General features: G+C 43.0%; 1 protein-coding gene across 2 annotated transcripts in view; it reads right to left on the bottom strand.

Annotated features, from left to right (window-relative positions):
- Positions 1-24,854, bottom strand: part of TMEM145 (transmembrane protein 145) — a 212,750-nt gene that overhangs the window by 38,970 nt on the left and 148,926 nt on the right. For both annotated transcript variants that reach the window (XR_016314191.1, XM_089687374.1), the window contains exons 8-10: positions 7,227-7,295; positions 2,506-2,586; positions 2,333-2,411 (exon numbers count right to left, since the gene is read on the bottom strand). Coding sequence is in view for 1 of the 2 variants with exons in the window: in XM_089687374.1 (XP_089543500.1) it covers positions 2,333-2,411; positions 2,506-2,586; positions 7,227-7,295 (229 nt within the window). In the remaining variant the exon portion in view is untranslated. The remainder of the gene's footprint in view (positions 1-2,332; positions 2,412-2,505; positions 2,587-7,226; positions 7,296-24,854) is intronic.

Here is a 24,854-nt window from a genome sequence, read left to right as displayed (position 1 = left end):
TTTGTCTGGTGGGCCGGGGCCGCCTGGATAGGAGAGGCAGCCGGGTGGCACATAGAGAACTCTGCAGGTTCCTCCATGTGCCGCCCAGCCGCCTCGCCTATCTATCTCCTGCATGCGATCGGCTCCTGTATGCTCTCCGCGGCCGCCCCCCCTCCCACATCTCCAGCACTGCGGAGGATCTGTCAGCATATGTCTTCTCTCCCCCCTTCTTCTTTCTCCTCTATTTTGCTTGCACATGATTGGATGATGGAAGTCAGCAAAGCTTCCCTTCATTTACTAAGCTCTAGAGCAACTGCACATGCAAAGTGCACAGTCTATTTGCCTTCAGTAAATCCACCTCATTGTGTACTTCCATCTATTAATTCGCGTGTAAACAGAGGTAACTTAGCACCCTCAAGAGTTCTGAATCCCTTTCCCAAAATTCACCTCTCCAACAACTGCATACAAAATGATTTCCAGATACTAGTAAAGATGAATCAATCCTGTTCACACAATATACACTATATTGCCAAAGGTATTGGGATGCCTGGCATACACACTTAGGCCTAGTTCACATTGGCTTTGAAACTGGCTTTTTAATGCTCCTCAAACACCTATGGAAATGATACTATGGGCAGCACACAGCTGTTCACATTATCAAAATATGAAGTGTTAGTGTTGCGTCGTTTTAAAATTTAAGTTTGATGTCAAGTCAGGAGGATTTGAAGCCTTTCAATGCCTCCCATTCAAATCTATGGTGATGCTCCTCAAATGCCCTGGCAGGCATTTGCGGGGCGTTTGCGGCATGTTAATACCATTAGAGTTTATTATAGGCTTTTGCGGTGCTGTTTTAATGCTTGTAAAATGCTTATAAAACCACACATGAACTCTAATGACATCCCAGTCTTAGTCCATAACGTTCAATATTGAGTTGGCCCCGCCCTTTGCAGCTAAAACAGCTTCACCTCTTCTGGGAAGGCCGTCCACAAGGTTTAGGAGGGTGTCTATGGGAAGGTTTGACCATTCTTCCAGAAGCGCATTTGTGAGGTCAGGCACTGATGTCGGACGAGAAGGCCTGGCTGGCAGTCTCAGCTCTAATTCATCCCAAAGGTGTTCTATGGGGTTGAGGTCAGGACTCTGTGCAGGCCAATCAAGTTCCTCCACCCCAAACTCGCTCATCCATGTCTTTATGGACCTTGCTTTGTGCACTGGTGCGCAGTCATGTTGGAACAGGAAGGGGCCATCCCCAAACTCTTCCCACAAAGTTGGGAGCATGAAATTGTCCAAAATGTCCTGCTATGCTGACACCTTAAGTGTTCCCTTCACTGGAACTAGGGGACCAAGCCCAACCCCTGAAAAACAACCTCACACCATAATCCCCCCTCCACCACACTTTACACTTGGCAAAATGCAGTCAGGCAAGTACCGTTCTCCTGGAAACTGCCAAACCCAGACATGTCCATCGAGCTGCCAGACAGAGAAGAGTGATTGGTCACTCCAGAGAACACGTCTCCACTGCTCTAGAGTCCAGTAGTGGCGTGCTTTACACCACTGCATCCGACGCTTTGCATTGCACTTGGTGATGTAAGGCTTGGATGCAGCTGCTCAGCCATGGAAACCCATTCCATGAAGCTCTCTACGCACTGTTGTTGTGCTAATCTAAAGGCCACACCAAGTTTGGAGGTCTTTAGCTATTGACTCTGCAGACAGTTGGTGACTTCTGTGCACTGTGCACTGACCCTGCTCTGTCATTTTACGTGGCCTACCACTTGGTGGCTGAGCTACTGTTGTTCCCAGTTGCTTCCACTTTGTTATAATCCCACTAACAGTTGACCGTGGAATATTTAGTAGCCAGGAAATGTCACGGATGGACTTATTGCACAGGTAACCACCTATCACGGCACCACGCTTGGGGTCACTGAGCTCCTGAGAGCGACCCATTCTTTCACAAATGTTTGTAGAAGCCGTCTGCATGCCTAGGGGCTAGATTTTATACACCTGTGGCCATGGAGGTGATTGGAACACCTGAATCCAATGATTTGGAGGGCTGGCCCAATACTTTTGGAAATATAGTGTACATCGCTAGAAGAATCCAAGGTTTCCCCACAGGCAGCACTAAAAAAACCCTGCTAGGAACAGCGGCAGAGCAATTATAAGCCCGCTTTATGATCCTACCCACACATGGAGGGTTCTCCAACTTACAACATCTCACTGCCCTGCTGTGTAAAGGATTTTGCTTTAAAAATTACATTTTTAATCTGGGCCTCCAATGCTGCAAGCAATGGGAATGATGCCGGTGACAGCGGTGATAAACTGCGCTTTGACATATCACACTGGCAGGTGCTCTGTGTACCTTGTCACTGTAAATCCTTTTCCAAGGAGAATCAGCATGAGCAAGAAGATAAGGAAACTGGCAGAGAAAAGCAGCTTGGCTAGGAGGGAAATAAAATAAAATGAAATTAGTTATATATACATATGAAATACAAAAAATGGCACACACACATACATCCATATTCTTCAACTGACCTAGCACTTTGATGCTGGGACTGCCCACTCCATCCTGTGCGTACTGACCCCAGTATATACAGAAGAACACCAGGCTGAGGACTAGGAAGAGACAGAGGGTGTTATATACTAGGCATGACCGAAATAGGGCAATGTGTGTGTGTAGGGTGTATAGTTATAATTCTGCTCGGCCAGTCTTGTCATCCACATACACATTGTGCAACATCCTGGTTCAGCCCGCATCATCTCCCTAACTGGACAGTGATATCATGCTTAATCACTGTCCATTAACCTCCTCGGCGGTATGATTCTTTCCGATTTTTTGTGCTGAAAGCGGTACCATTTTTTTGCATGGAAATATGTAGTTTTTTATTGTAGGCTGTAATTTTTAGGAATAACTCACTGAAATCTGTCCGAACAAGAGTCTATTAAACATTGATAAATGGATATGATAAAATTTGAAACTCGAAATCATAAATTATAATTTAATAAATAATCGTAAAAAATACGTTGTTTAATTCAATAATATAATCAAACCAAAAACACTGAAATTTGAAATACAGAGGCAAATTCGCACATCGCTGAGCAAAGTCGCAAAATCATTTTCAGTGTCTGATGACGAATTTCCCCACGAATCATTATCACTCAATTCTGCAAGTGGTTCTGATTTACTATCGCTGTTCTCTAGCCGGTCTAAAACCGCTTTTGACGTAAAGGGACGCTTTTTGGACGCCATGGACTTTTCTAAGTTTCCAGGCAGAAAGAACATTCAAAATGCAGGCAGGGCGCCGGACGAAGAAGTAGGGACAAAATATATGTGAAATGCATTGAAATAGCAATGACAGCAAAAATGACATTTTTTTAAAAATTAAAATTTCCCGCCGGTTCCGGCGCCCGTACGTCCCGACGTCACAGGGACCGGAACACAGAAGCTGGATGCCGGCATCGGCCGGAGGAGATGGCCGGGGACGCTGCAGGAAACACATCGCGGGAGCGAAGGACAAGGTAAGTGCTGCAGGGACCCCCAGAGCAGCGCCGCATGGTAAGCCCGAGTGTAGCTCGGGGTTACCGCTTTTGGTATAGAAATTTTACCCCGAGCTACACTCGGGATTACCGCTAAGGAGGTTAAAGCGGAACTAAACTCTCTCAAGTCAACATTTACCCCCAGTTCACATCTATGCGGCTGAGCGGGCTGCGTTTTGAATGGACTCCCGTGCCCCGGGACACGCAGGGAAGAAGTCCCTGCACTTCTTTGGAAAACGCAGCCCGCACGGGAACCTCGGTTCCCAGTACGGTTGCGTTTTCCAGTGCGGGCGGAGTGCCATTGGAACTAATGGCACCCACCCACAGGTCCGCATTTCTCTGTGCGGGTGGTGCGGCTGCACGGATTTTCGTGCGGATCCGCAGTGGCACCACCCGCACAGATGTGAATCTAGGGTAACTATTTGTAATCCTTATGCTCCTAGCCTTAGTAAATTGATAGGAAGGTACAGTATATTGTATTACCTGTTTTAAACCTTTTTGTTTTTCATATTTCTTCATTTACCTCCTTGTTTCTGGTCTAGGCCAAAATGATGTCATACAGCCATGGCCAAAAGTTTTGAGAATGACAAAAATGTTAATTTTCACAAAGTCTGCTGCTTCAGTGTTTTTAGATCTTTTTGTCAGATGTTACTATGGTATACTGAAGTAGAATTACAAGCATTTCATTAGTGTCAAAGGCTTTTATTGACAATTACATTAAGTTTTTAAAGAGTCAATATTTGCAGTGTTGACCCTTCTTTTTGAAGACCTCTGCAATTTGCGCTGGGCATGCTGTCAATCAACTTCTGGACCACATCCTGATTGATGGCAGCCCATTCAATGCTTGGAGTTTGTCAGAATTGGTGGGGTTTTTGTTCACCCGCCTCTTGAGGATTGACCACAAGTTCTCAATGGGATTAAGGTCTGGGGAGTTTCCTGGCCATGGACCCAAAATTTTGATCTTTTGTTCCCCAAGCCACTTAGTTATCACTTTTGCCTTATGGCAAGGTGCTCCATCCTGCTGGAAAAGGCATTGTTCATCACCAAACAGTTCTTGGATGGCTGGGAGAAGTTGCTCTCGGAGGATGTTTTTGCACCATTCTGTATTCATGGCTGTGTTCTTAGGCAAAATTGTGAGTGAGCCCACTACCATGGCTGAGAAGCGACCCCACACATGAATGGTCTCAGAATGCTTTACTGTTGACATGACAGGTTCAATGGTAGCGATCACCTTTTCTTCTCTGGACAAGGTTTTTTCAAAACAATCGGAAAGGGGATTCATCCGAGAAAATGACTTTACCCCAGAATATTAGTCTGTCCCTGATGTTTTTTCCTGGAGAGAAGTGGCTTCTTTGCTTCCCTTCTTAACACCAGGCCATCCTCCAAAAGTCTTCACCTCACTGTGCGTGCAGATGCACTCACAACTGCCTGCTGCCATTCCTGAGCAAGCTCTGCACTGGTGGTGCCCCGATCCCGCAGCTGAATCAACTTTAGGAGATGGTCCTTACGCTTGCTGGACTTTCTTGGGCGCCCTGAAGCCTTCTTCACAACAATTGCACCTCTCTCCTTGAAGTTCTTGATGATCCGATAAATAGGTGATTTAGGTGTAATCTTAGTAACAGCAATATCCTTGCCTGTGAATCCCTTTTTGTGCAAAGCAATGATGACTGCACTTGTTTCCTTGCAGGTAACTAAGGTTAACAGAGGAAGAATCATGATTTCAAGCCCCACCTTCCTTTTAAAGCTTCCAGTCTGTAATGCAGGCCATTTTCTTAAAAAAATCTGAAACTTTGTGCATTTTGTAATCCGATGATGCCACCATTGATTTAGAAATTTGACCAACCGAACCTTTAATTTCACCTCATGTTGTTACAGAAAAGAATTTTCGTGGCCAAGAATTTTCTTTTTTTTCCAGGTCACAGCTCATGCTCATTTCTCTTTCAATGACATTTGCCACTCGATTCTCCCATCATTGATTAGGAATTTGTTCGTCTTTCAAAACATTTCCAACATGCCCAATCACTCAAATTCAATGATCATTCGAAAAGCGGCCTTTGCTGTGGCCCACTAATGGTGTGAAATTTGAATAAAAATTTTTAATAGAAAAATCTTTCAGAATTTGACCCATGTATGGCTGGCTTTATTCTAACTCAATCAGCATGACAGAGTGATCTCTATCCTTGTCCTCATCAACACTGACACCTGTGTTAATGAAAGAATCACTGACATGATGTCATCTGGTCCTTGTGGCAGGGCTGAAATGCAGTGGAAATTTTTTTGGGCTATTAAGTAAATTTTCAAGGCAAAGAGAGACTTTGCAATTAATGCAATTCATCTGATTGCTCTTCACAACATCCTGGTGTATAAGCAAACTGCCATCATACAAAGTGAAGCAGCAGATTTTTTGAAAATTAAGATTTGTGTCATTCTCAAAACTTATGTCCATGACTGTACATCCCAGGAGTCTTCATGGGCACTTCTTTTTTCTTTCATTTGGAGGAGGGGAGGGGGGTTTTCTCAGCTAAACACACCCTCCTGCTTGCATGCCTGAGCTACGGGCAGATGGATTCCAGGAAATAAATGCTACATGAATCATTTGCCTTGTCCTCAAATGGACTGCAAAGTGGAGGGCAGCACCTGCCTGCTATAATCACATGATAAGTCCCATTGCTGTAAAAAGAGAAAACTTGCATTACCACCAAGGTATATGCATTGGGGGAGATTTACCAAAACTGGTGCACACAGAATCTGGTGCAACTGTGCATAGTAACCAATCAGCTTCCAGGTTTTATTGTCAAAGCTTAACTGAAAAAGCTGAAGTTAGAAGCTGATTATTGGTTACTATGCACAGCTGCACCAGATTCTGAGCGGACCAGTTTTAGTAAATCTCCTCCATTGCCTATAAGGTATCACGCACACTGTGCATTTGCCCAGCTCTCCTGAATGGCTTTCATCTGTAAGGAGAAAAACAGCACCAAAAACGCATCTAAAGCCACGTTTTTGTAAACACGCTTAGGCGCATCAAGCACTTGGCCGTCAATTCATTTAATTGGCCAAAATAATAATTATGCTCAAGTGCTAAATGCCCCTAGAGATAACGTGTGTTTACATGCGTTTAGGTGCAGCAAGAGTTTTTTTCTGCCATAAAGCTACTGCTCCTGAATGCTCTGGCAGTGGGGTTTTTTTCACCTCTAAATGCCTATAAATGTCTATGTGTGCATGGACACATAGCAAAACATTGAGGGGCGTTTAGAGTCAGAAAAACCTCAAACGCTCCTAAAAGTGGTGTTTTTAACACCCAGTGTGCATGAGGCCTAAAAGGTTGGACACTACAAAAAGATGCATTTCCCATATTGGCCAAGCCCCTGCACTAGGCACTGGTTCCTCAGTCGTAGCAAGCAGTGTAAGGAGGAGTATGGTTTTCAGGACCACGACAATGGAAAAACATGAGAAATAAAAGTCAAGCGTAGGATCTGTGAATGTAAAAAGCTTTTACAGTGAGTACAGGACAATCACATATCAGACCCCTGACATGAGCAACTGCCAAATATTACATCAAAAACAGCTTCAGTGAAGGTGGTCTCGGCAAGTTTGTGGACAGAGAGATCCAATTCAGAAGGTGGAGGTAAGAAAAGGTCCAAATGGAGACAATCAGACTTGTCACCCTATGAAAAGAGAGAGGAGTAGATTTCTAACCTCAGGACTTGAGCACAACTCACCCTCCACTCCAGCTGCTGCCATGAACATCTTGTACGTAGTATGCAGGAGCTGTCTTCCTCGCAGTATATCTGGGACACGAATGAAGAGAGAAAATTACATTTTTAGATTATTTAATTTTCAAAGTGTACAGTGTGGAAAATAATTATTTGTTCCCCTACAGATTTTGTAAGTTTGCCCAATTACAATGAAATGAAGGGTCTAAAATTTGTATCATAGGTGGATTTTAAATGATAGAGACAGAATATCAACCAAAACTCCAGAAAAAACACAAGATACAAATGTTATAAATTGAATTGCAGTTCAGTGAGCAAAATAAGTATTTGATCCCCTACCAACCAACAATAATTCTGGTCCCCACAGACTGGCTATGTGCACATGTGGTACACAGATTAGTCCTGTCAATTTAAGATGGTGCCCCTAACGACAATTTGTGTATAAAAATACTCCTGTCCACAGAATATCTTTCTTGGGCACCACCATGGACAAAGAGCTGTCAAAGAACATCAGGGACAAGATTATAGACCTGCACAAGGCTGGAATGGGCTACAAGACCATCAGCAAGAAGCTTGGTGAGAATGAGACAACTGTTGGAGTGATTATTTGCAAATGGAAGAAATACTAAATAATCATTATTCGCCCTCGGTCTGGAGCTCTATGCAAGGTTTTGCCTCATGGGCTAAGGATGATCATGAGGAAAGTGAGGGATCAGCCCAGAACTACACAGGAGAAGCTTGTGAATGATATCAAGGCAGTTGGGACCACAGTCACCAAACAAACCATTGGTAACACAATACACCCCCATGGACTGAAATCCTGCAGGATCCACAAGGTCTCCCTCCTCAAGAAGGGACGTGTACAGGAACATCCGAAGTTTGCCAATGAACATCTAAATGATTCAGAGAAGGATTGGGAGAAAGTGCTGTGGTCAGACGAGACCAAAATTAAGCTCTTTGGCATTAACTCGACTTGCAGTGTTTGGAGGAAGAAAAATGCTGACTATGACCTTAAGAACACCATCCCTACAGTCAAGCACGGAGATGGAAACATCATGCTTTGGGGCTGTTTCTCTGCTAAAGGTATAGGCTGACTTTGCCGCATTGAGGGGCCAATGGATGGTACCAGCCATGTACTGTAAAATCTTGGATGACAACCTTCTTCCTTCAGCCAGAACACTGAAGATGGGTCGTGGATGGGTATTCCAGCATGACAATGACCCAAAACATACCGCCAAGGCAACAAAGGAGTGGCTCAAGAAGAAGCACATTAAGGTCATGGAGTGGCCTGGTCAGTCTCTAGACCTTATGGAAATTTATGGAGGGAGCTGAAACTTCGAGTTGCCAAGAGACAGCCAAGAAACCTTAAGGATTTAGAGAAGATCTGTAAAGAAGAGTGAACCAAAATCCCTCCTGAGATGTGTGCACACCTGGTAACCAACTACAAGAAACAACTTACCTCTGTTCTCGCCAACAAGGGTTTCTCCACTAAGTACTAAGTCATGTGTTGCTTGGGGATCAAACACTTATTTTACTCACTGAACTGCAACTCAATTTCTACCATTTGTATCATGTGTGTTTTTTCTGTATTTTTGGTTGATATTCTGTCTCTATAATTTAAAATACATCTATGATAAATATTCTAGACCCTTCATTTGTTTGTAAGTGGGCAAACTTCCAAAATCTGCAGGGGATTAAATAATTATTTTCCCCACTGTACGTACATCCTAACAATGAACTTCTCTAATTTGTACCCTGTTGGTCTGTTAATTATACTATTCAAGGACTTTTTATTATATCTGTTCTAGAAGTTTAAAAAAAACCCTGTTGATCTTTTAAGTAGGGCAGCCTATACATTGGTCAATTTTTTCATTCAACAAACTGACCCAAATCCTTCCACTGAGCTATTGTGTTCTGACAGTGGGGAGACTGAGACTGAGGCACTCGTGAACATTGCTGGACCAAGAGGGGACTCAAGTAAGTATTAGGGGGTGCTGCTACACACAGAAGGTTTTTTACCTTCATGCATAGAATGCATGAAGGTAAAAAACCTTGAGCCTTTAGAACCACTTTAATATAGAGCTGTTCTGTACCATGTGCTCTCTGCCTGTGTTATCTCAAAGCTTCTGTATAGTTTCCTAGTCCCTATCTTGGACTGCAAGTCCATTAGTGCCCAAAGCTTTGGAAAACAAGACAGTTGGGGTGGTTGAGCAGTTCTGCAAAAGAAAAATGGGCAGGGCCGACACCACTTAGCCCACAAACCTGCTGTGTGTTGTCAGCCTAAAGCAAGAAATTATGAGCTGAGTTAAAGTAGTTGTAAAAATAAAGAAAACATATCCTTCTATAGTTTGTACCTGCCTCAATCTATAGTATGTTCTGTCTGCTGTGTCATTCCTCTGCTATCTGCAGGAGTCACTTTGGACAGTCTATGCCAAATAATTCCAGAAGATGACCCCAACCCCTCCCTCATCCAGCCTCATCTGTGCATGTTTTTCTATGAGACTATGTAGAGGGGGGGGGGGTGCGTCCTTCCTTTCACTCAGGTTTCAGATTACACTTCGCTCTCTGCTCTATGTTGTGCAGTGAGTTACGTCAGATCCCCACCCCTGTCTTCTGGAGCTGAGAAATTCGGTGTAAATTCTGGACTTTGAACAGCTGTAGAGGAATGAATGTAATGTCACTTTGAAATTTCAATAAAGTTAAAAAAAAGGTAAAAGGTGCCTTGAGTTGTAACAGCCCCTCCCACCGCCAACACACTGGGCACGCCCACATGCTAAAATGATCTGTTTTAGCGCAAGAGCTCGTGTGAATGAGCTCTATAGGGATAAACAAGAGCAAATGTGCAAGTATTGTACGACCGTTCTGCATACATATATATTTTTTTTATTTTGCCTTGACGTAAACTTTAACAAGAAAGAAGTTTTACATTTGTAATTCATATGAACACACATACCATCCAAACCAATAAAGTCACATAGACAAGACAGGCTATTTCCTACTAATATCTTATAGAACTGGTCTAATTATCCTAAATACCCTGTATGAGGAGGATAACTGGCCCAATTGTCCTAAACACCCTGTATGAGGAGGATAACTGGTCTTACTATTCTAAATACCCTGTATGAGGGGCGTAACTGGTCTAATTATCTAAAATACCCTGTATGAGGAGGATACCTGGTCTAATTATCCAAAATACCCTGCATAAGGAGGATAACTGGCCTAATTATCCTAAATACCCTGTATGAACAAGATAACTTGCCCAATTGTCCTAAATAACCAGTATAGGGGCATAACTGGCCCAATTATTATTATTATTATTATTACTACGAGTTTATATAGCGCCAAAGGGTTTGCTCAGCGCTGTACAATAGGGGGGACAATACATGGCACAGTACAACAACAACAAACAATGTACGAGGGGTAAGAGGGCCCTACTCTTACGAGCTTACAATCTAGGAGGGAGGGGGTAAAAGGTACAGTAGGAAGTGGCTGAGGGGGATGAAGTGGTGGGAGGAATGAGGGAGGATGGCCGTTAGGTGAGGGTGGGGTAGGCTTCCCTGAAGAGATGGGTTTTGAGGGAGCGCCTGAATGTGAATAGGGAAGGCGACAGTCTGATGGATTGGGGCAGTGAGTTCCAGAGGATGGGGGAGGACCTGGAGAAGTCCTGCAGTCGTGCATGGGAGGAGGAGACCAGGGAGCAGGATAGAAGGAGGTCCTGTGAGGAGCGAAGGGTACGGGTAGGGTGGTACTTGGTGATGAGGTTGGTGAGGTAGTCAGGGGCAGTGTTGTGAACGGCTTTGTAGGTCAGGGTTAGGAGTTTAAATTTGATGTGTTGGGCAATCGGGAGCCAGTGGAGGGAGAGGCAGAGGGGGGTGGCAGAGGTGGAGCGGGTGGTGAGGTGGATGAGTCTGGCAGCTGAGTTCAGGATGGTCTGGAGCGGGGAGAGCCTGCACTTGGGTAGGCCGATGAGGAGGGAGTTGCAGTAGTCAAGGCGTGAGATGATGAGGGAGTGTACTAGAAGTTTGGTGGTGTCTGGGGTGAGGAAGGAGCGTATCTTGGCAATGTTGCGAAGATGGAGCCTGCATGTGTTTGTGAGTGATTTGACATGCGGTTGGAGGGAGAGGTTCGCGTCAAGAATGACGCCAAGGACTTTGGCTTGCGGGGCGGAAGTGATAGTGGAGTTGTTGGTGATGATGGATAGGATGGGGGGGGGTGTTGGCAGGGGGAAAGACGAGAAGCTTGGTTCTAAATACCCTGTATGAGGAGGATAACTCGTCTAATTGTCCTAAATAGCCTGTATGAGGACGATAACTGGTCTAATTGTCCTAAATAGCCTGTATGAGGACGATAACTGGTCTAACTATCCTAGATAATCTGTATGAGGAGGATAACTGGTCTAATTATCATAATACCCTGTATGAGGAGAATACCTGGTCTAACTATCCTAAATATCCTGTATGAGGAGGATAACTGATCTAACTATCTTAAATATCCTGTATGAGGAGGATAACTGGTCTAATTATCATAAATACTCTGTATGAAGAGGATAACTGGTCTAATTATCATAAATACCCTGTATGAGGAGGATAACTGGTCTAATTGTCCTAAATATCCTGTATGAGGAGGATAACTGGTCTAACTATCCTAGATAATCTGTATGAGGTGGATAACTGGTCTAACTATCCTAAATATCCTGTATGAGGAAGATAGCTGGTCAAACTATCCTAAATACCCTGTATTTAGGAGGATACCTGGCCTAATTATCCTAAACACCCTGTATGAGGAGGATAACTGGTCTAACTATCCTAAACACCCTGTATGAGGAGGATAACTGGTCTAACTATCCTAAACACCCTGTATGAGGAGGATAACTGGTCTAACTATCCTAAACACCCTGTATGAGGAGGATAACTGGTCTAACTATCCTAAATATCCTGTATAAGAAAGATAGCTGGTCTAACTATCCTAAATGCCCTGTATGAGGAGGATAACTGGTCTAAGTATCCTAAACACCCTGTATGAAGTCTTATTGGAAGCTGTGAGAAGGTAAAAGAGGGAAGGAAAAAAAGTGAAAAAAAAAAGGATGAGTGATTACAAGAGAGATAAAAGAGAAAAGTAAGCAGGAAGGTGTCACACACAGGGTGTCACCAAAACAGGACCTGAGAAAACATCTTGCAATGATTATGACTACCAGGATTTTGTATAAATCTTTATACCAAAGATGCTGTTCTTACTTCTGCTTCTGCATTATATTATGCTTTCAAAATTCATTCTACTATATTATAATACGTTTTATATTGACTTGCATATCTATATAAATCTCTACATTAACTCTTTAGTGACCAGGTCACCAGAGGCAATTGATGTTTAGATGCCCAGGCCGAATTTATCAGCATGTGTCACTTAACCTGACAATAAATTCATGACTCGTTTGCACATCTAAATAGTTTTTCTATTTTAAGGACATACACTCACCGGCCACTTTATTAGGTAAACCTGTTCAATTGCTTGGGAACATAAATTGCTAATCAGCCAATCACATGGCAGCATCTCAGTGCATTTAGGCATCTAGACGTGGTGAAGACGACTTGCTGAAGTTCAAAACGAGCAGACGGTCTGAGTATTTCAAAGACTGCTGATCTAATGGGATTTTGACGCACAACCATCTATAAGGAGATCAAGACTCATCTGACCAGGCAACGTTTCTCCAATCTTCTATTGTCCAATTTTGGTGAGCCTGTGAGAATTGTAGCCTCCGTTTCCTGTTCTTAGCTGACAGGAGTGGCAACCAGTGTGGTCTTCTGCTGCTGTAGCCCATCTACTTTAAGGTTTGACGTATTGTGTATTCAAAGATGGTATTCTACATACCTTTGTTGTAACGAGTAGTGTTTGAGTTACTGTTGCCTTTCTATCATTTCCAAGCCGTCTGTCCATTCTCCTATGACCTCAACAAGGCATCTTCCTCCACACAACTGCAGCTCACTGGATATTTTCTCTTTTTCAGACCATTCTATGCAAACCCTAGAGATCCCAGAAGATCGGCAGTTTTTAAAATACTCAGACCAGCCAGTCTGGCACCAATAACCATGACATGTACAAAGTCCCTTAAATCTGCTTTCTTCTCCATTTTGATGCTCGGTTTCAACAAGTCATCTTCACCACGTCTAGATGCCTAAATGCATTGAGTTGCTGCCATGTGATTGGCTGATTAGCAATTTGTGTTACCAAGCAATTGAACAGGTGTGCCTAATAAAGTGGCTGGTGAGTGTATCACGTCTCTATTTGGTAATTTGTTATATTAAAAGAAAAAAAAAAGAAATGAAAAAAATGCTCAGTTTTTTTAGGGTAACAAATGCGCAAAAATATTTTTTAAAAATTGTACAAAATATTTTTTTCTATTAATTTTGTTTTTTAACAATGCACCTGTATCAGCTGAACCATATACCTGTAGATAGAGCCACAACTGCACACTGCAGCCAGAAGGTGGCAGTGTTCACCTGCAGGCTAAAGGCTTTTCAAAAATGCCACTTTTAGGAGTGTTTGCCATTTTTTCTCTGCCTCTAAATGCCCTTCATGTTAGCCATTGGGGGAAAATACTAAAACTGAAGCACACAGAATCTGTTGCAGCTCTGCATAGAAACCAATTAGCTTCAAGATTTTATTGTCAAAGCTTAACCCCTTCGCGCCGGCGCCTCCCGGCCCTTTAGGGGTTTCAGAAGCCGGGAGGCGGGGCGAGGTTTAGGGTCATGTGACCGCCGTGACACGCTGTCACATGATCGGGAAAGGTCCCGATCGAAAGAGGAGATCGGGACCTTTCCGTGAGTACAGGACATGTGTGTTGGAAGCGCGCAGGGAGTGCGCTCTCACCACATGTCTTTTTTTAATAGAATGCAAATGTGCGGCCTCACGGCGTCTGGCCGCACATTTGCGTTCGGCTGGCGTGAAGAGGTTAATTGAGCAAGCTGGAGATAGAAGCTGATTGGCTACCATGCACAGCTGCACCAGTTTCTGAGTGCTCCAGTTTTGGTAAATCTCCCCTTATATGTCCTTGCACAGATAGGCATTTACAGGCATTTAGAGGCAGGAGCATTTAGAGGCAGAATAAAAGCCATGACTTGAGCGTTCAGGAGAGAAGCGTTCGTGCAGAAAAAAAAACGCATAAACGCGTGTAATGTCTACACGTGCCTATGCACTGGGTGCATTCAGCGCTTGAGTATTCATTCATTTCTATTAAAAGAATAAATTAATATTCCACCCAATGAAATGAATGAACTCCGAACATGTGACGCACATAAATGCGCCTAAATGCATTTGGAAAACACAATTTTAGGTGCGTATTTAACACTGCTTTTCTCCTGCCAGGAAAAAAAGGCGTTCAGAAGAGCTGGGCAAACGCCCAGTGCGCAAGAGGCCTTATTGTTTCAAAGTAGCCCCCATCTGCATGTCATCACTACGAGGGTCTCCCCTATATGTGACTTTCATCAAACATCCTCTGGTGGAGAACCAACCACTGTTGTTTATAACGCGTACCTGGAAGATTCACCTGTAAAAGAATTTTGGTAAATGTCACATTCACCACTGTATATGTCACTATGAAACTTGGCTCCCAGTGAATAATGGCAGGCCCTATGTTAACCCCGCCATCCCAATCCTGTTAAAGTAGGCCTCTGCCTATAGTGAGGCGGATAGTGAGCAATGGCAGTTGTAAAATCTGTACTACATGTACTTTGTCCCATCTTCCTATGTCTTGTGGTGAGGTTGGACAGAACACCCCTCCTCCCTCCACAGCCATCCAACAACACAGCTAGCAAAGAGACAGGTGCTTTGACCAAGGGCACTTTTCTCCATCTCTGATCTTGCCTGGAACATTTTCACTGACAAGCCCCCCTACCCATGCATTTCTGGTGAGACACCGTGAGGCAAACAAGGCGTTCGCCTTGGGAGGCATTATACGAGGGGGGGGAAGCCTCACCCCCAGGCAGGGGAAACCGTGGGTGTGAGCGGCAGGAACGCCAACGGGGGGGACAGTTGAGCTGATACACAAGTAGGGACAGGCTGCAGAGGAGGACGGTGTGGTCGGCGGATCCCCGGTGTGCGTGCGAAGGGCCAGGGCCCGCTGTCAGTGTGTGCTGGGCTTTGCTGAGTCGGTGAGGCCAGGAGGTGCCAGTGGAGGGCCTGTGTAGGAGGATGAAGAAGAGGAGGAGGAGGTCAGGGTGGAGGAGCCCCTCTCCCCCCGTTTTTTCCTGGAGGAGCCACTGCTGGACAGGTAAGAGCTCGGAGGACTGGTGCTTCCCCACTCCGATCACGATGCCCCCCCATCACACTTCCTTCTACCTGTCCCGCTGCTCCCTCTGTCACACTGCCCCCAACCCATCCGTCCCTTTGCCCCCCACCTTTCCTGTTTCCCCCCTCCTGTTCTGCTGCCCCCCACCTGTCCCATTGCCCCCTCCTCTCCCACTGCCTCCCCGTAATGCTTCCAGCCTCCTATCCAGCTGCCCCCCCCCCTGACCTGCGGCCCCCCGTCATGCTGACCCCCCCTTCACGCTGCCCCCCTTCTGTCCTGTCCTGAAGGGGTGGATCTTAAATTTAGATGGAGGGGATGCCCAATTTTAGTCTTGCCTAGGGCAGCACAAATCCAAACTACACCCCTGAGACACTTGTCTCCAGCAAGTGCTGGGATAAATGTGGTATCTGTCAAAGAAGCCATGTCCTTGCTAGTGGCGTTGTCAGACAACAGTGGAGGGAAGAGGGGCGCCCTGTCTAACTTCACAGCTAGCCTTAGCACATGGGAAGATGGGACAAAGTACTACATGTGCTTTATTTCCTGCAAAACAGAACACATTAGTAAAAACTGAAGTGAGATTTCTTCTTTAACATTTTTTTCTTTTTTTCTGATCTGGCACCCTATGTGACTGCGCTTCCACTGTGTTGTATTTTATTACAGGGAAAATACTAAATAAAGAGTTCAACATTTTTAACTACTTGCCTACTGGGGCAATTTTTTACATTTTCTGCGCACATGTTAAAATCTGCATCACTATAAATTACTGTAAACCCCCAAAGATAATATATATATTTTTTGAAAGCAGAGACCCTGAAGAATAAAATGGGGGTATTTGCAATTTCTCATGTCACACGATATTTGCACAGCTATTTATCAAATGTATATTTTCAAGAAAAGATACAGAAAAATAAAATTTACCACACACAAACACAATACTATGTAAATAATAAAAGTGCAGCGCTCAAAATGGACTAAAGGCAGTAAAAAGTCAATACGATATCCGTGGTGCTCTCTGGAATGATGAGAACTTCCAGAGCTTTACTGCTTCAAATAATAGCAATGCGCACTCACCAGAAACGCATGGATTATGCGCATGTAGGAATAATCATCCCAGATGTCAGATCCATCAAAGACCAGGTGGTGGGCATCCCTCTCACAGTGGGTCATCAAGGACTCCAAATCAGGTCCAGAGGTCCCCTTAAGGTCAGTCGGGTAATCCACACTGATGGTAATGATCCCTCCTCTGGATGGTATAGGCACCTTCTCTGTGGGGGTAATAGCTCCACATAGGAGCCCCAGAAAACAGGTGCCAGAGATAGTGTAGTATGTTCTCAGATAATATTTATTGGTTCAGTATTAAAACAGGGCAGTATGCACATCACAAAACGATTTAAAAGTGAAAAAACAGCAGTACTGACCCCAATAAAGATGGCCGCCGGGCCTCCTCGTGGCTCCGGCGGTGAAATGACGTCACGCTCTGCACAGCTCCTCCTTAGGCCTTTCGTGCTACAGGCACATCATCAGAGGGGAAGCAGTAAAGCTCTGGAAGTTCTCATCATTCCAGAGAGCACCGCGGATATCGTATTGACTTTTTACTGCCTTTAGTCCATTTTGAGCGCTGCACTTTTATTATTTACATTTATATTCATATTCTAAAGGTATTGTGGTTGCCTGGAGTGTTCTAGCTGCTGTATTCATACAAGAGCGCTCACTACAATTTGTTTTACACACAATACTATACCCATTTTTTTAAAGTATAAAAGAATGGGTTGCCTCAAGTAAATAGATACCAAACATGTTAAAAACTGCACAGGCAAGTCAAATCTCAAACTATGATGTCTGAAATTCTCCATAGGTAGCAATTTAAAAGCCTTTACAGGTTAGAGTTAACCATGAATTACAGACCTAGAATTATTGCTTTCACTATGACATCTATGACAATGCAAATCCAACATAACAAACATTTTACTCCTGCGCTAGGAAAGGACTCAGTAGACCCAATAGGAATGTTCTGGAATTTTATGGAATATGCACGGCTTGCTGCCCTCAACAGACCGGGGTGGTCCAAATACACTGGATACAAATGGAGAAACAGAAAAAGGGCGCACCGACCTAGTGCATTATCGTTTAAAATAATTCATTGAAGAAACAAAATAGGTATCATACTCACAATGGACATAATAACACAGGCATGTCAAACTGAACAAGATGTATGATCCAAACAACATCTGAGTCCATACGATGGAACCCTGGATGACCAACTGGCTAATGCGTTTCGAGGACACAACCTCTTCCTCAGAGCCTCGAAACGCGTTACCCAGTTGGTCATCCAGGGTTCCATCGTATGGACTCAGATGTTGTTTGGATCATACATCTTGTTCAGTTTGACATGCCTGTGTTATTATGTCCATTGTGAGTATGATACCTATTTTGTTTCTTCAATGAATTATTTTAAACGATAATGCACTAGGTCGGTGCGCCCTTTTTCTGTTTCTCCATCTATGACAAGGCCTCACATGTGTGGCAGGATTGATGTTAACAGGGTGTATACAGGAGGTGCTTTAAAGTATATTTTTTAATTATTTTTATTTATTTATTAAACTTTTTTTTTTTTGCTATCACAGAGGGGCTAACAAGTCCTCTATGTAATAGAATGGGCAGGTGACAGGTATTGTTAATTAAGATATTGGTGGTGTACTGGTGTCTTTTTACAGCCTCATTGAAGTAATCGGGGGGCACATTTTAAGAGCCCTGTAAAAGTGGTCGGGGAATGGGTCACACATTGAGAGTCCCACAAAAGTGATTGGACAGTTTTAGGGTTCGTGTACTCTGCAGCTGATAAACTGACGTTCAGGAGCTTTCCTGCGTTTTTTTTAGCAGCCCCTGAACTCTCCTTAATGTTTTCTTATGTCTCCATATACACATCGTCGTTTACAGTCGTTTACAGGCAGTTGAGTTTACAGTCATTTTTTTAAAGCACCAAACTTGCGTTCAGGAGTAGATTTTATCAGCGTTTCAAACGCCAAATGCTTGTAAACGCGGCTAACCACGTTTAGAAGTGTTTTTTAACTGTTCCATATCCAGATGCTGTCCAGAGCCTTTTTTCATCATCAGAAATGCATGCAAAGCGTTTTCCATGTATTCAAATGGACCCGGTACACCAGTGCAGTCAGTTCCAGGTTTTGCGTGAAGGAAAAAATGGTAGAACGTGCCGCATTATGCTCATGATGGGATCCATAGTGAATACAACCAGAAAAGACAGGTCATCTCAACACATACTGCTCTCTCTGCTTCTGCTCTCTCTATTTCTCTCATATGTCTGAAATAGTTAATTATTTACTGTTTTTCAGAGCATTCTGGGCATTTTGGAAGGTCTCCTGAGGTTATCTTTAAAAAACGCTTCTGAACGCAAATGCACATAAACATGGTATGCAAACGTGGCTAAACAGACGTTTTTTAACCTACATTTTCCAGCAGTCAGTTTCCATTGTTCAGAAGTGTTTTCCAAACGTCCTGTGTACATGGAGCCTTAGAGCCATCCAGATTATTTCTATTGGAAAGAACTTTGCCGGCTGGTAAAGCTGGCAGCTGTGAGCTTGATTTAACCACTTGTCTACCACGCTGTTTAAAAACGTACCACTGTAGACATTTTCCATTCCCCTGTCTATGTGCGTTCCAGGTTTCAATGGTTGTATCAAAGATTAGTTCTAAGGGCCAGTAGTGTTCAGTATTTGTTGTAATGTAGGCCTGCAGCTAAAAACTATTGCTCCTCGATGGATTTCCAAGGCTGGGATGCATCTCGCTACAGAAAAATGAACGGCTCTATGAGTGGTGGTGGCCTCACAGCTGTTCGGGGGCACTGTGTAGCCAATTGATGACATTCTTTGATGGGGAATTAGCAGTGGGGAGCCACATGTGCGAGTTTTCCCACTTTCTGCCTGACAGAGGGAAACATCTGCAATATTTGCTGAACTGTAAATGTAAAGTCACACAAAATGTGATAAACAACACACTCTGATGGGTGTTCGCTCCATTACTTCCCTTGATTAATTGAATTTTGCTTGATGGTCTGCTATGTCAGAGTTTAAGTCACTCCTGATGAAACAATAGGCACTGCTACATGCGTAGAGTTTCACTCCATATATCAAACTGGATTGGATGATATCTGTGTAGCTACCTAGAGGAGGGAGGCACCATCCTTCACTCACACAGGTTACTAAATTCCAGGGTGGATAAAAATCAATGATTTTTTTAAAAAAATAAAACAAATCTGATTTTTTTTATTTAAATCGGATTTTTTTGAATAAAATGCTTTTTGAGGAAAATATATTACCATCCAAAGGTTATTCCATTATGAAATAAAGATTAGTTTTTTAATTATGTAGAATAAGGCTGTATATGTTTAATTTTTTTGGTAAATAAATTCCATTAATCCATTCACAATGTCGTGCTCTTCCAGAGGTTTTTGTAAGATTATTGGGCAGTTTCTCTGCCTACAAGATATTATCACAGATGCTTGGTTTACTATTGCAGTTCTCAAAACTGAATTTGACTCAGTGGAGATCACCTTCCACCTAGCAGCACCTGGGTCGTCGGTTCAAATCCCAACCACGACACCACCTGCCTGGAGTTTGCATGTTCTCCCTGTGCCTGCGTGGGTTTCCTCCCTCTCTCCAAAGACATGTTGGTAGGTTATTACGCTCCTGTCAAAATCGCTCCAAGTATGTATGAGTGTGAGTTAGGGACCTTAGATTGTAAGATGCTTGAGAGAAGGGATTGGTGTGAATGTATAAAATATATGTAAAGTGTACATTGATGGCGCTATGTAAGTATCTGTAACAGGGTGGATAAAAATCAATGATTTTTTAAAATAAAATTTAAAAAATCAGATTTTTTTTATTTAAATCTGATTTTTTTTATTTAAATCGGATTTGTTTTATTTAAATCAGATTTTTTTAAATAAAATGCTTTTTGAGGAAAATATATTACCATCCAAAGGTTATTCCATCATGAAATAAAGATTCGTTTTTTAATTATGTAGAATAAGGCTGTATATGTTTAATTGTTTTGGTAAATAAATTCCATGAATCCATTCACAATGTCATGCTCTTCCAGAGGTTTTTGTAAGATTATTGGGCAGTTTCTCTGCCTACAAGATATTATCACAGATGCTCGGTTTACTTTTGCGGTTCTCAAAACTGAATTTGACTCAGCGGAGATCACATGCCTCTTCTTCACAGCAAAAATGTTATAACATGAACAGAGTTAAGAAAAAGACCTTCATCCTAACTTCTACAAACCTATGAATACAGAATCAACCCCTTCAGTGCTAAGTTTCAAGAAGTTCAGTGAATAGAATAGAAACAATATTTTTCTGATTGTTTGGAGTGGAATAGATCTGCACAAGAAGAAAGTGAAACTAAGTGTGAGGAGGAAGGGGCTGACAGTCTAAGTTTCCTAAAATATATATATTTTGTTTAGCCAAATTAGTTACCAAACATGGATGTTTAAGCAAATCACATATGCTGGAATGTTATTGTTTCAGTTGAATAAATCTATTTAAATTGTTATTATTAAGGTAATGATTATTTTTCTCCTTCCTAAGTACAACAGAAAAGTTGTCCAAATATGAATGATTAACCTATTAAACTGGGGATAAAAAAACTAATATGAAAAGTTGTTATTCTAAAAATCTTCATCTACTTGCATATTAAAGTTATACCATCAAGAATTAGTCTTTATGTAGAAAACTAGGATTTAAATCAAGCCTTACTGACTAGTGATTTAAATCGGGATTTAAATCAGTTTGATTTAAATCAAATCCACCCTGCTAAATTCTGACTTAGGAATTATAGCATATCATTTGCATAGTACTCTTGCAATGCATAGAACACTTTTCTCTACAGTCTTGTATATGATACGATTGTGATCATTCTTAATACCTAGTGACCTGGGTCATGTCAATGCAAGAATCATATTGCGTTCCCTGGAAGCGGGTCCATTTGCCTAATGTTATTAAGGTAATATATACATAAATATTATACAGTATTTGTGATTTTCTGATACAAAGTTTCAGTTCAGTTTTCTTGTGGGAACATTTCTCGAACCCATGCCATTGTAAAATCAATCAGTGTCTGTGCAAGACTACTTTTGCTGTCCTGTAACCTCCCTAGCGGTCTGATTATATCAATATTTCTGTGCTCAAAGCGCTACATTTTTTTTGCATGGAAATATGTTGTTTTTTTATTGTAGGCCTGTAATTTTTAGGAATAACTCACTGAAATCTGTCCGAACAAGAGTCTAGTAAACATCCCGGGTGTGATAAAATTTGAAACACGAAATCATAAATTATAATTTAATAAATAATCATAAAAAATAATAATATAATAATGATAAATTTAATTCAATAATGTAATCAAACCAAAAACACTGAAATTTGAAATAGAGCGCCAAGTTCGCACATTGCTGAGCAAAGTCGCAAAATCGTTTTCAGTGTCTGACGACGAATTTCCCCCACGAGTCATTGTCACTCAATTCTGCAAGTGGTTCTGATTTACTATCGCTATTCTCTAGCCGGTCTGAAATCGCTTTTGACCTAAAGGGACGCTTTTTGGACGCCATGGACTTTTCTCAGTTTCCAGGCAGAAAGAGCAGTAAAAATGCAGGCAGGGCGCCGGACAAAGCACTCGGGACAAAATGTATGTGAAATGGTTTGATACAGTAATGTTTTACTATGTGATTTTAGTGTATTTAGTGAATGTCACTTTTTTAAATTTTTAAATTTCCCGCCGGTTTCGGCCCTTGTACGTCCCGACGTCGCAGGGAACGGAACCCGGAAGACAGATGCCAGCATCGGCCAGAGGAGATGGGCGGGGACGCTGCAGGGAGGACATCGCAGGAGCGCAGGACAAGGTAAGTGATCGAGGGATCCCAGAGCAGCACTGCAGGGTATTCCCGAGTGTAGCTCGGGGTTACCGCTTGTGGTGCTGAAACTTTTCCCCGAGCTACACTCGGGAATACCGCCAGGGGGGTTAATACAATGGGAAAACAGATACTATTGTGGTGTATGTAAGCAATGTAAACTACTGGCGGAGAAAGTATAAATTTTTTTACCAGTTTCCATTGTGCTAGAGGAGCTCTTGTCAAACAGTTATATAGTCTGGCTGAAAAAAGACAAAAGTCCATCCAGTTAAACCATTAAAAAAAAAAGTTATAATCCTATACCGAAGGTTGATCCAGAGGAAGGCAAAAAAACCCAGCAAAGTATGATCCAATTTGCTCCTAGAAAAAATTCCTTCCTGATCCCCCGAGAGGCAATCAAATATTCCCTGGATCTACTTTACCTATAAATGTTATATCCAGTTATATTCTGTGTATCTAAGAAAGAATCCAGGACTTTTTTAAAGCAATCCACTGAGCTGGCCAGAACCAACTCTTGAGGGAGTATATTCCACATTTTCACAGCTCTTAGGGCTCGTTCACACTTGGCTGTTTTACCAACGCTTGCCTAATAATAGCGTTTGGCAAGCGTTGGTCCGGCGTTTGCGGAGCATTTTTTAACGCTTGGCAAATGCACCGCAAATGCCGCATGCGCGGTTTAGCGGAGGTTGCTAGGCATTTGCCAAGCGTTAAAAACACCCCGCAAACGCCTATAATGCAATTTGAATGGTGTTACCGCTCTGCAAACACCCCGCAACCGCACCGCAAATGCCGGCCGGGCGTTTGCGGAGCGGCACCATACACTAGAATAGGAGGCTTCAACGCCTCCTGACTCAACCACAGGCGTCCGTTTTGCCGCGACGCAAACGCTCCCGTTAGAACAGCACCATGTGCTGTAACGTGCAGAATTGGCAGAGGTGTTTGGGAAGCGGTAAAAACGCTTCCCAAACGCCTCTCTGCCGCCTGCACACAACGCTAGTGTGAACGTAGCCTTACTGTGAAGAAACCAGCTGCTGTGCCTTGCATGAAGAGGTTCACTTTAAGGCCTCATGCATACTGTAGCCCACAAATTCTGCTTCTTTTATTGTCCATGCAAAAAATAGGCATTTTCAGGAGTTTAGTGGCGAGTTTACAGGTAGCAAAAAAAAAACAACATCACTTGTGCATTCAGGAAAGGAGCTTTTCAGTATTAAAAAACTCTCAAAAGCATGTTAATGCCCATGAATGCACATCAGCATGCATTAATGCTATGTGCGTTAATGTGTTAATGCATTCTAATGGCCAGAATTCTGGCCATTAAAATGCATTAATGCCAGATGCGGGAACGGACACGCTAACGTGGATGAACACGCATTTATGCCCCATACACACGATGAGAATATCGGACGAACGATCAGCCGTTTTTTTATTTGGGCCTGCCAGTCTCACATCGAAAGTGAAAAGGTTACTAACGATACGAAAATTCTCCTATGAAAGAAAAGAATTTCGAAAGTGATGTCATGTATTGCGTTGTATTTGTATTGTATTTTCAGACGACTACTGTACTGATTAAACGAAAATCGTACAATCTGGTATTGTACGAGAAAAATTGTTGCGCTTGTCCCTTCGGATATTGTCGTACAGATTGTCGTGATTGGCTCTCAAAAGCTGTGTACGAACGATCCAATTATCGGACGATCGGTCCTCGTACGAAAATTTTCGTACGATTTTCTTATAGTGTGTACGGGGCGTAACACGTCTTTTTACTGCATTTGATGCTGCATGCTCCTATAGGACAAAAAACATGACTATTGCACCAGAGATAGGCTTGTCCACTCCCCATTACCACCATGACCGTTCCGTACAAACCCCCCTTTCCCCTTAACCAATTATACTTACAAAACACATGACATCAATTTTGGAGTAAATGGCCAACATGGCCTTTTATTAACAACACAAATTTAAATACACCAACCATTCCTTACAACAGAAACCCAAAGAATTGTTGTTGGTCTTCGAAGGCACCCCCAAACAATCCGAAATGCACCTGCGGACAACCATATACACTAGGCCTCCAGCTGCAACCAACCAGCTCGGAGACAACCATACCGTCCGCAGTGCAGCACCACCGCCTTCCAGTTAAACCTTGGTTAACTGGGAATGTCCCCGGGCATCCCATACCACCGATGGGTCCCACACCATTGTTTTTATCTTCCAAGATAAGAACCGCCTCCAAAGACCAACAACCGCCCAGGAACCAACATAACCCCCCTTTACCTGGAGGGACCCAATACCAAAAACAGGGAGGGCGGGAGGGAAGCTCACACTCCTGACTTCCAGCTCAACTGACGCCCCCTGACTGAAACCCCCCACCCTAAAGTGCAGGAAACCCCACCTACTCTCAACCTTCCACCAACCAGATACCCCCACTA

Source organism: Staurois parvus, unplaced genomic scaffold (genome assembly GCF_062004578.1).
Source record: "Staurois parvus isolate SC_StPar_1 unplaced genomic scaffold, SC_StPar_1.0 ptg000423l, whole genome shotgun sequence".
NCBI classification, from domain to species: Eukaryota; Metazoa; Chordata; class Amphibia; order Anura; family Ranidae; genus Staurois; species Staurois parvus.
The sequence above is the reverse complement of the archived record's forward strand: the minus strand, read 5'-3'. Positions and strand labels throughout refer to the sequence as shown.